This window comes from Mesoplodon densirostris, chromosome 17, assembly GCF_025265405.1.
Source record: "Mesoplodon densirostris isolate mMesDen1 chromosome 17, mMesDen1 primary haplotype, whole genome shotgun sequence".
Taxonomy (NCBI): domain Eukaryota; kingdom Metazoa; phylum Chordata; class Mammalia; order Artiodactyla; family Ziphiidae; genus Mesoplodon; species Mesoplodon densirostris.
This window is the reverse complement of record NC_082677.1, coordinates 44971579-44984736: the sequence shown is the minus strand read 5'-3', so window position 1 is coordinate 44984736 and position 13158 is coordinate 44971579. Positions and strand designations below refer to the sequence as shown.

Here is a 13158-nt window from a genome sequence, read left to right as displayed (position 1 = left end):
CAAATTATTTACATTGTTTATCCTATTTACAAGAATTATTTTAAATGACTTACAAATATTAAAATAAGAATAGGTAAATAAGTAAAAAGTAGAAAGGTAAAATAAGGTAGAGAATATAAAGTTTAGTTAGGGGTGAAGTTAGCACTAAAGATATATGCCATAAGAGGAGAGAGGATAGGAGTTTGGGTCAGTATGGTTTGTCTATGTGGTGGTATTAAACAAACAAGGAAGACCTAAAAGGGATGTTAAAACCACAATGAATGGCAGTCCCAGATTGGTTCACTATGGTCTAATAAATAAACATAATCCAAATGTTGTATTTAAAAAGCATTCTTTACTTCTATATTTAAGGGAAGACAGTGAAAAATAATTTGACCAAAATACTCTGATTATACATATTCCAGTCTTTACATTTCAATGTCATGACCAGTAATGTTATATTTTATACATTTCAAAGAAATTAATCATTTTTCATTTTCATCATCAATACATATTTTTAATTATAACAGAGTCAGATAAGAGAATTAGAAGGAAACTTTTTGAAAAGATAAACAACAAAATAGGACACTGGCTTCAAAATATGGGTAGACTAGAATCAGATATATTGGTCTTACATTAGATCTTTTTATCTTTAATCATAATAATATATTAATCTTCTCCCCTTTGTTCCCATTACCAACTTGTGAAAAGAGATCATATTAAAAAAACAGTAAAATATAGCCAGTATTTTAAACCCAGTTTACTATATTGAAGACAGTAGCATTAACCTCTTAAAAATCTGGACTCTATATTGTATTTACTAATTTATATTGTATACAGCAACAATAATAATAACATAAATAGTAAAAACTAATATTTACTGAGTAATCTTAATGAGTCCTTATACAGGAAAAATACTCTTGTGTAAGTCTCCTCTACTCTGCTCCAACACTACTTAACTTCTGACACTTCTGATCAAGAAATGTCTGGTAGTTTTTCCCACACCAAGCAATTCTGCAACCCCAGCTGGGTGCCTTACAATTTAACTCAATTCTGGAACCATCTACCGAGAGATAGCATCAGATCTCACAGGTTAAGAGTTCAGTCCCACAAGACTGTGCTCCCTGCCCCCATTTCCAATGTCAATTTTAAGTCCAGATTATAACCTGTGCTTGTGACCAAGCAGCTACAGATTGGAGGTTCCCACCCCCCCCCCCCCGCCATGAGTTCAATTAATCTGTTAGAGCAGCTCACAGAACTTAGGAAGATGTTTTACTTACTAAATACCCAGTTTATTATGAAAGGTGAGAAAACCAAGGTCAAGAAGGAGCAGATGACTTGTCCAGTATAACTCAGGAGCAGCCAGATAGAAGAGGTGCATAGGACAAGGTATGTGGGATGAGGCATAGAGCTTCTGTGCCCTCTGCATATGCCACCCAGCCAGTACCTCCACATGCTGACCAATCCAGAAGCTCTCTGAACCTCACCCATCCTTTAGGGGCTTTCCAAAAGTCAACTTAGTAACAGAAGCTCAGGTGTAGTTGCAAGGGGCTTATTGTGAGTAACAGACGACCCATTTCACCTCTGTTGTTCTTATCACTTAGGAAATTCTACCCATTGTAGGATCTCTAGACACCAATATCCAGTGTAGGATACCTAGAAGTGCTTTTGATGGAGAGTTCATTGTTAATCAACTTTGGAGAACAATAACCATAACATTAAACCAAGTATAGCTATAACTTTTGTCACAAGAGCTGCAAAAATGTGTTAGTTGATACTGTGCTATCATATTTTTTTTTCTGTCTATAAAAGTTCCTGGTTTCAAGGCACACTATTCCTTCTCATCCTGGAAAGAAACTAAAGAAAAAAAAAAGTTAAGTAAGCTAGGGAGTTCTGATCCAGGCTTAGTCAACTTACTAGTTTGGGATCTTGGATAAGTCACCTGTTCCTTCTGGACCTTGGTTTTCTAATATTTAAAAGGTTTTAGTTAGAATAGGTGATGGCTAAAAATCTCCTCAAACTAAGTTATTTACTTTCATTAGAAGCAGCAAATTATTGAGCACAAATTTTGGCAAGTGAGTTTCAGTGACATTCATGGAACCTTACGTGTCATCTGATTCTGAAATAAATTTGTACAAAATACAAATATGGATTAAGTAAGCTTTTCTTCCTCTAGGATCTAACTAGCAAATTAAGAAATGTTTCTTTCATATCAGTATATCTTAAAGTCCCCTTATACAATCAGATATTTGTACTTCCTAGGCTATAGAAATAGTTGAGATATTGCTAGATTAATCAGTGTCCTTAAAAAATATATATGTATATTATATATATAATAGACTCATTCCCTGAAAAATTATGGAAATAATTTAATTTACATTGCAGAAAACAAAAATGTTTGTGTATTATGACAACCATTATGCCTGACTTATAGAAATTTGAGGTCAAACAACCATTATCTTTAATAACTGCTGTGTCATAGAGTAAGCTTAAAATGCATTTCTTCACAACTATCATGATCCAACTTCAACATCATGAGAACTGACCACCCCTTGGAAGCAAATTCACATTTTAAGCCCTGTGTATTTTACAGTCATCTTAGAATTTTGCTTGATACTGCACAACCACATGAGACGCAGCATTTAGTGTGAACTTCTGCATATGATCTACCTGGAAAATTTACAGAAGTCACACAAATCTGAAAGTACTATTATCGTTGATGGTTAAAATGGTGTCCCAGTGATTTGTAGATGTTGTAACACTAGTTGCTATTGCTTTTCCCAGCTCCCTGCTGCACTGAAATTTAATCGGTTTTCTGTATTTTTTGCAGCAGAGCAGTCACAGGCAATACCATATTTTTTGCATATGCATCTGTTTGACTCTAGTGAAGATTTTTGTTCACACTGGACTCCTGATGTGCACTGATTTAAAGTCTAAAAATGAAACTTAATTTTATACAGCTTATAAATATTCCCTAGACAGTATTGGATCCTAAAAGCTAATATTTTTCAGATATAATCAGCAGGAATAGGTAATATATTACCATTAGCGACATTAGCAGCAACAGTGACAAAAGGAAACAGTAAATATAAATGTTCTTAGCAACTTCATACTTTACAACAAATATTAATATAAAATTACACAAATTAGAGTTGCAGCTTAACATTATTCAACATGTTTATTCATAATGATTGTTTCATCTTTAAAAAATGCCAAAATATTGTGTTTTGTCAGCCAAGGACAATAATAGTTTAATAGTAATTTATTTTAAACAGCTACTGATAATACAACCAATCAACACATTAAGTGGTGCCAACATTGGCATCTTGCTAAATAATATCTAGACATTACACAGAGAGTACATCTTTCAAAGATAAGTCAACAAGAGCAATCAGAGCAGAAAATTAGAATTTGGTATCTTAGCATTAAAATACAGCAAAACTAAAGTTTTAATTGGGGTGATCTAAAAGGGCACTTGATGTAATGATCTTTTTTATTTGTTACTAATTGTTTGTTTCTGATGAAGAAGAAACATACACAGGAATGTTACTGAATTAAGATGGCAGTTTTCTTAGCAGCTATGTTTTATTGCTAAAAACAAAAGAGTAGGGAGGGCTGAACTGCCACATAGAAATTCTCTGGTTTGTTTCATATCACAAGAATGAATCCATAAAACTCAGGGTCAGTAACAACAAATATGAAATAATTTATATGTGCTTGAAAAGAGGCTAAAAATGGCTTGTGACAATGCTACATCAGTGGGCTGAGCTGCAGGTACATTCCTATTGCACTAACAAGTCAAGCTGGAGTTGAAATTTCTGAATCAAACTGCTTATGGTGTCTCCTGCAAAGGAGTCACATTCTAGAATATATCTACAATTGGCACTAACTTCCATTTCATTTCTAATTTCAATTGAAAAATTCAGCTGCTGATGTTCACAAACCAAAGCAAAATGTCTTCTTCAAAACAGCATTTTGTATTGCTGAGTTGATAAGGATGGAAATTTTAGCTCCAATTTTTACTAAGTTTACTAATAATTTTCTAAAGCATCTTAGAAAAGAACACATGCAGAATGCTTTGTATATGTTTTACATATTCTCATAATCTCATTTTCAAAAACCTCAGAATACTACTAATTTTCTTAAATAGCATACAGTCAAATTACATATATATGATTTTATGTTATATAAATAAATATAGTTTGCTTTCACCGTATGCTCTTGAATTATTATATATAATGTCAAATAGTCCCCTAAAAGTTATCCTCTGTTTCTAGACATTTTGATTGCCTTTTTAAAAATAATGCACTATTAAGCCACTAAGTTTTGGATCCCTTACACATATTATGTAGCTCGATAAAAATATACCAGTATTATAATTTCTATTCATCAAAATTTAAAAAGCTACTCTATGGTAGGCACTCCCTGGGTTTTAGGGACATAGTACCCAATGAGAGAAAATGTCCCTGCCTCAGAGAGCTTACCTTTCAGTGGAGAAGATGAAACATAAAGCACTAAATGAATAAATATATGACAAAATTACATAATAATGCTATGAAGAATTTTAAGGAGTGAATAAGCAGGTGAGTTTGGAGGGCTGTTCCAGATAGGGTGGGAAGAGAAGGCCTTTCTTGAATGCTGACGGAACAAACGTGCAATGAAGGATGAGCCATGCAAAACTCGGGAGGAAAAGCATTCAGGAGGGTATCAGAAAGAGCCAAGTCCCTGGCGCAGAAACAAATCAGTGCCTTGAGAAACGAAAGGCCACTGGTGTCGCATATAATCTCAGTAGAGAGTGGTAGAGAATGAGCCCTGAGAGATAGGTGGGTCCTGCCAGCATCACGTGGGGTTACATAAACTATGTCAGATAATTACACGTGGAACAGCTCCAGTCTAATTTTCTCCACGGTATTTATTTCTTAGACACGCTTATGTGCTGCCCTCATATAGTTTTAAATCTAGATATTCTAATTAGAAGCAGTTGAACCTGCATACCAAAAATATTTGTCTTTCTAAAATAGTTTAATTAAATTTAGATTTTTTTTTGCTTTAGTTCTATTATTTGTCCTAGTGAGTACAGAGTGACTGCACAACAGTAGTCAAAGAATTTGATAAGTGGGTTGTTCTCTTTTAAAATACTTTAAAGTAATGAATGAAATGTTCTTCATACCAAAATATTACAATTCTCAATACCTTCTTTGTACAGGGGCTCTTGAAAGTTGCCATAGATAATGCCAGAGCTCAAGAAAAACAGGTTCAACTTGAAAAAACAGAACTGAAGATGGATTTTTTAAGGGAAAGAGAATTAAGGGAAACACTTGAGAAGCAGTTGGCGATGGAACAAAAGAATAGAGGTATTTTCAAACTTCCAACTAAGTCTAACACTTTATGTCAAATATTCAACATAACAATACTATCTTTCGTGATTTACTGTGAGACCGTAAATTTTTTTGTTTTTACTTTTAGCTAAATTTTAGAGCAGGATTTGAATCCTGGGTTTACTGTGCTTCTTAATCTCCAAAGTACATTGTTTCTCTTCTGTTCATACCTCAAGGGGTTGAAATATTATCAATTATATCATTAGTCACATAATTTTTATTGCTTACAGCATTTAACGAATTCATAATTTTAAGATAAGAAGGTGTTCTGATAAGATGACAGCCATGAAGAAAAATTTTGTATTCATTCACAACTGCCCTTTGAAAAACTTGAGTTAAAGTCATAACGCTAAAATACAAAATACTGATTATTCAAGCAAAGCAGATTTAGTAAGATATTTATCAACTGAAGTGGGAGACTGATGAATATATGAACAAATGACCAAAGTTGAGTGTTTGTATAATTTTCTTTCTGAATGCCTCATTTTCATCCAACAAGGTCAAATACACATCAGAATAGAAACTGATAGGAATTTTTATTGGGCACTTTACAGTGCATGTATAGATAATTTTGAAGGTCATTCATATTTGTGTGTTTATTTTATGTATGAAATCAAAGAGTATTTTCTTTACAACCACTTCCTCTTTGTCTCAGCTCTAAGGTTCTCCTCAGTATTCTAGAAGGGGGAGCTCCTTTTCTCTCATTTAATAAGTATCCATTATAAATACTCCACACTTTCTCCTTTGATATGTTTGACATGGTCATTTAAAAATCATTCTTTCTGTTTTGCTTTCAAAACTGGCAGGACTTAAATGTTTTTCATTAGTTACTATGAAGCAACAGCTAGTGGGTCCTGGGATGAGGCTGATTTGGGAAACTGTCACCCCAGGTGTATAGCACTGTTCTAAATAATGTGATTTCACATAGATTTAGATACTAGAGTAATCAAAACAAGATAAACATTGATAGCAGGATATGTTTTAAGTGAACATGGTTCATTCTGTGGAACCATCTTCCATGAGATAGCCACGTCTTGATTTTGTTCTCACTTGGAGAAGTGTCTTTTTTTTTTTTTTTTTAGAAGACTTAAAAGCAGACCCTTGAATTCCTAAAGTAACCTTTTGGTTACTTGAGAGACTTTCAGAATTTTGTTGGTTCACAACTGTTGGAGGATTTACATTCTGTTTTATTCCTTTAACCACTAGAGGTATAGGGCAAAATGTTTCACAGATCACATCATGCACCTCCCATTTAATTAATTATGAACAACAAATTAAGAGTAATAACTATCAGTAATTATCTATTATGAGTGTGTCTATTGAAGCAGCATATTACCCTGAAGAGAGAACATGGCAATCCCATTTGCTTCAGTCACACAGGAGGAAGCGGTGAGCGGTCTATGGCAAGGCGCTGGATATTGAGCTTTCAGTGCCATGGGAGTACACAATCCAAATAAATAATTCAGAAATCACCGTTTCTTTTCAAAAGGACTTATAAACAATCATCTTTGGAAAGGGAAAGTGTAGGCAAGTAATTTTGTTAAGATAAGCATATGATTTTCACACTATTAAATAAAGGAAATTAGCATTTATTTGAAACCAGTTTTGTTTTTCTTATAAGACTGTACTCAATGTACATTTTGATAAAATACAGTTTCTGTTAATATATAATACCAACAACAATAAACTAGACAAGTTAATGGTCTGCCATCTTAATAATAATGATTATAAAAATGGGATATGTGTAAATTAGAAATTGAAAGTAAAACTCTTACATGAGCCATTATTACCTTATTTTATATTTTGAGTAAATACTGTGCTAAATAAAAAATGTTGTTCTTTAATCTGTAGTAAGTAATCATATTATAAACTTGGAATAATTACTTCTTGTGACTAACTCTACCAGAAGGATTTTCTAATACTGATTCTGTCACATTCACATCCACAATGTTTATCAACTATCCAAGAACAAATTATTTCAAAGAAAGGACTTTTATGATTTCCATATGCTGACTGCTTACTTTATATATAGTATAAAAGTTAAAACAATGATCAATTATTGTATGAATGAAAGTACAGTTAACATACATTTTGTGAGGAACATTTGTTATTATTTATTGATTACAAGTTATATACAAATATGTAAATTGTCCAGTAGGAGAAAAATTCATCATAGTTAACTTTTTGTATCATAAGCTACTTTTTTATATAAGTAACAGTGAAGTTTTATACTCATCAGATTCCTGCAGAGTAAAAGTAAAACTTTCTTGAGATATGTTATAGTGCATATATATTTGCTATGAAGAAATTATTAATATCTCTAAGAAAATTGCAATAGCTTCATCCAAAAATATCTGCTTATATGTGTTAACAATAATTAAGATTATTTAGCTCCTCATATACAATAATATTTGTTGCATTTTCTAAAATTTCAAGAAAGAGTTATTAAAAATTTTGCTGGTGCAACATTTTTGTAAAGCATTTATAGGGGAAATGCTCCATTTACTACTCAAAATTGATGCTTCATAAAGAGACAGGAGTCATAAAGTTTGGCTCTATTCAGACTACTTTGTGTTAGTCTGATTCCAGGGCAGAGACTAAGCCACAAAATTTACTTAATCAGTCTTCCTTTATTAGTGAATATAAATATCTATTAAAATTAGTTTCCCATTAAATCTGCCTCCACATATGACAATTAGAGTCAATCTTGTAATAGTTCAAAGCTAAATAAAAATTGGCCTCCTTGGATATTTTACTGAGATCTATTTTAGGTAAAAGTGGGTTGCTGTTGTTGCTGTTTTTAAACTTCCTCTGCATAGACGATGCAGTCCAGCAAGGAAAAAAAAAGAAGAACATTACATAAAACACAGACCATTTGTGGAAAGATGATCATTGCAAAAATTTTAAAAAATAATAATGTACATATACTCTTTTCTAGCCATAGTTCAAAAGAGGCTAAAGAAGGAGAAGAAGGCAAAGAGAAAATTGCAGGAAGCACTTGAATTTGAGACAAAACGGCGTGAGCAAGCCGAACAAACACTAAAACAGGCAGCTTCAGCAGATAGTCTCAGGGTCTTAAATGGTAAGAGGATGCATCTTTATGCATGGCTAACTAACTTTCATTTTGAATACTCAAAAGGCAATTTTAGACATGTGTTTGTGGTTTTGTATATTTTTATGGCTTGTGATTCATTAAGCTCTGCTTGAAAGAAGGGTGGGAAGAAGAGTCATATGTGTTGGGGGAAATGTTTTATTTCATAGGTGCTTCCACAGTTTTGTTACTTCAGTATCTGAGACTTGACATTGCTTCTCCATTTAACCAAATCTGTCTGTACTGAAACATAATAAAATATTAATCTAAGAACTTCCCAACCCCCCATCTCATTTTATGAACAATTTTGCATTATTTATCCATTCAAATCTTCTGATAGTTCTCATGGTTATAGTCTTTGTTCAACCTTTAAAAGATGACAAAGATTTATGTAATTTTAATTCAGCACCAAAGTAACAGGTTGCTTTTTTTTAAAGGACAATGGAAATCAAATGAAATGTGTGTCACTCTTACCTTTCTGTGCTTTTAGACTCTCTGACCCCAGAGATAGAAGCTGACCGCAGTGGCGGCAGAACAGATGCCGAAAGGACAATACAAGGTAGGAATTTGCAAAAGGCTATAAATCTAGATCTTGCACTATGAGTTTTTCCTCCACTTTAGCCTGCTATTCAAGCATGTAGCCTACCATCTGGGCCACATCAAAACAAGTTCAAACAAGGTCAAGTTCATCTTGCTTGTTTATATGAGTGAATTCATTTTGTGCTGATAGACTTTCTTTAAATTAACAGGTCATTTCTGTTTATACAATGCAATTAAAAAAGAATAATTAATTTTAAACAATGTATGATTTAATCTTGAACACAGTAAATGTGTTTTATTGAATGCTTGAAGCCCAATCTAATACACGAAGGGTTTATAAGTTCTATTCTATATCAGTAAATTCATGAGTTAATCAACTAGGTAGTTCTTGAAATTTGAAATTGTCTTCTTTTTGTTCCTGTGACATTACATGCAAAGTAGGCCAGTTGAAAGCTAACAATAAATAAGATTGTTTGGTCTTATGTGGATTTTCCAAATGTTCTGTGTGCCACTATATACATTTTAATAACACAAATCTGCTGAGCAAAATCATATATAGAATACTAAAGGGAGTTTTATTAAACACTCATAAGAGAAAAATATTTATATTGCTGAGACCACACTATTAGGAAAGAACAAAATCTGAAGGTAGCACTTATAGTCTAACATCTACTCTAGACAATAAACTCAATCTAACAGCATGAATACTAAACAGTAAAAAGAGCATTAAATGAAGATGATTCTTCAGAGGAAAGCCTTAAATGATTAACTGCTAAAATCCTCCCAACTGCTTTCATTTTGCATTTTAGGCTCAATCATTTTGGGGATATTGTTTGACATTAATTGTGTTACTTAATCAGTTCCAAAAGTATAATTCTTGGTTTAGTGTAAAGGAAATATAATGGTGTAAAGTATCATACATGCAATAAATAAAAATCGGAAACTTGAAACATTCCTGGAGAATGTTTTTTGCTTGTTGATTTTAACTGACACCATGATAATTATTTTTTAAATCCTAAGGCTTGAACCGTATGTTATTACAAGACACCTTCTTGGATATACAAGATTAATGCACCTGTAGATGTAGAAAAGACTTCACTGTTTTAGAGCATTACAGACTTCAGTAAAATTATATATGTGGGTGCATCTAATATTATAAAATCAAAAGCTTTCTGTTGCATCTCTAAAGAATTGCACACATAAGTAAACAACTTACTAATAACAAAGCCAGTCCTCTTTATCAGGGACAATAACCTCAATAAGGCCAATGTAGATAATCAGCCCTGGTTTGTGTGTTTGAACACTACTCAGGCACTAACTTAGCTAATGTCCAAAATGGTCTAAGGAAGCACATAAGTCTCTAGGTAGATGCAATATATAAATTATCTGATATCCACAGAATTCTCAAGGTGGTCAGAACTCAAGCTAAGAAAAATTATAGACAATATATTCCTTCACACAAATGGGAGGTTTAAGAAAGGATTAGGCAATGATTAAACATTTTTGCATAGTTGACATAATATATAGTTCATGAGTTTGCTATCAGCAATATTTTGTCCATCAATAAGGCCATAATTATTTTTATTTGAATTGTAAAACTCACATATTCAAATATATTAATATATTTCAATATAGATAAGAGCTTGCTCTCTAGGTTGAAGTTCTGACAACTCTCAATTTCTATTACGATTTACTTAGTACTCTGAAGAAAATTTTTAATAATAAATTGCCTTCTTTTTGCCATCCACAATGCTGTCAGTTGTATAACATAGAAAACCCACTCAGACAACTTAATAATTAATGAAATGAAATATTTGAACACAATTATACATAGTTACTTTAAGCAAATATAAAACTTATGGGGTTATTTATTGCTTTGGTTTAACTGTAATATAAAACATTTTTTCACTTCATTCATTCATTCATTCATTCAGCTTGTCAATTAAAAAGATGGGTTCCTCAAGTCTAATGTGAATGATTAGCAATATTCTACCTTGTGTATACTTACACTTGGATTTAGTTATTTTCTTATACTCTTCATTGAACAGTTTTCTGTAAAACACTTAACTAATATTAATGATTTGAATTACATAATATGATTTTTTCTCAAATGTAATCTAGAAAAAACACTTTAGATGAATCTGCATTTCTATGTGTTAATTGATAAAAGTTATTTCACTAGCACTTGAACTACCTAAGACTTTTAATATACAAAAGCAGAGGGCCTCCCTGGTGGCGCAAGTGGTTGAGAGTCCGCCTGCCGATGCAGGGGATACGGGTTCGTGCCCCGGTCTGGGAGGATCCCATATGCCGCGGAGTGGCTGGGCCCGTGAGCCATGGCCGCTGAGCCTGCGCGTCCGGAGCCTGCGCGTCCGGAGCCTGTGCTCCGCGACGGGGGAGGCCACAACAGTGAGAGGCCCGCATACCGCAAAAGGAAAAAAAAAAAAAAAAAAAAAAAAAAAAAAAAAAAAAAAAGCAGAGATCATCTTTTGCTACTTAAACCCCAGTAAATAAGCTCATTTGGCCCTTTGAAACTTTTTATAAACCTGGAAACTAAATTCATAAATTTGGAAGCTAACAAAAATAACAAAATTAATGATGAAGAGATGATATCAAAGAAAAAAAGACTGTATTTAGTAAAATTCGGAGCCTAAGGCCAAGAATGGGAAAGGCAAAGAAGAAAGAGCCAGAACTCATTGCTAATTTGTGAAATGGTCTATGTCAGGCATTCTGGGAGCTATGAGCATGTGTTGCTTCACACTTCAAGAATGACACAAACACAGCCTTGTTCCCTTCACTTACTTTTTCTCAGTGTCCCCAAGCCCAGGCGTTATGATAGTCTTTGTATTCTTTCTTGCTCCCAATCCAATCATAACTGAAATTATTCTGTATTTCAAAATAAACTCAACTTAATTAGGGAAAAAAAAGGAAACTCACATTTCTTTATACTTGTCATATACTCCTTTATTTTTAACGTTTTGGCCATAAATAAATGCCATGCTTGGCCCAGGAGTTAGTCACCTAGCAGTCAGGCACTTAAATACTACTCAGTAACCCCCAAATAAATGTTGCCTTATCAGTATTTATTTATTTTATTTATTACCTTAGGGATAATTATTAATTATTTTTAACATTTTTATTGGAGTATAATTGCTTTACAATGGTGTGTTAGTTTCTGCTTTATAACAAAGTGAATCAGTTATTCATATATATATATATATATATCTGCATATGTCTTCCCTCCTGCGTCTGCCTCCCTCCCACCCTCCCTATCCCACCCTTCTAGCTGGTCACAAAGCACCGAGCTGATCTCTCTGTGCTATGCGACTGTTTCCCACTAGCTATCTATTTTACATTTAGTAGAGTATATATGTCCATGCCGCTCTCTCACTTTGTCCCAGCTTACCCTTCCGCCTCCCCGTGTCCTCAAGTCCATTCTCTAGTAGGTCTGTGTCTTTATTCCCATCTTACCCCTGGGTTCTTCATGACTTTTTTTTTTTTTTTAGATTCCATATATATGTGTTCACATATGGTATTTGTTTTTCTCTTTCTGACTTACTTCACTCTATAAGACAGACTATAGGTCCATCCACCTCACTACAAATAACTCAATTTCCTTACTTTTTATGGCCGAGTAATATTCCATTGTCTATATGTGCCACATCTTCTTTATCCATTCATCTGTCGATGAACACTTAGGTTGCTTCCATGTACTGGCTATTGTAAATAGAGCTGCAATGAACATTGTGGTACATGAATTTTGAATTACGGTTTTCTCAGGATATATGCCCAGGAGTGGGATTGCTGGGTTGTATGGTAGTTCTATTTTTAGTTTATTAAGGAACCTCCATACTGTTCTCCATAGTGGCTGTATAAGTTTACATTCCCACCAACTGTGTATGAGGGTTCCCTTTTCTCCAAAGCCTCTCCAGCATTTATTGTTTGAAGATTTTTTGATGATGGCCATTCTGTCTGGTGTGAGATGCTATCACATCATAGTTTTGATTTGCATTTCTCTAATGATTAATGATGTTGAACATGGTTGCATGTGTTTGTTGGCAGTCTATATATCTTCTCTGGAGAAATGTCTATTTAGGTCTTCTGCCCATTTTTGGATTGGGTTGTTTGTTTCTTTGATATTGAGCTGCATGAGCTGCTTGTAAATTTTGG

The 13158-nt window shown here is 33.5% G+C and overlaps 1 protein-coding gene across 1 annotated transcript in view; it reads left to right on the top strand.

Moving 5' to 3' along the window:
- Positions 1-9051, top strand: part of DACH1 (dachshund family transcription factor 1) — a 379138-nt gene extending 370087 nt beyond the window's left edge. The window contains 3 exon segments of the mRNA XM_060079776.1: positions 5186-5333; positions 8296-8439; positions 8939-9051. Of these exon segments, the coding sequence (XP_059935759.1) occupies positions 5186-5333; positions 8296-8439; positions 8939-9051 (405 nt within the window).
- The last annotated feature ends 4107 nt before the right edge of the window (positions 9052-13158 follow it).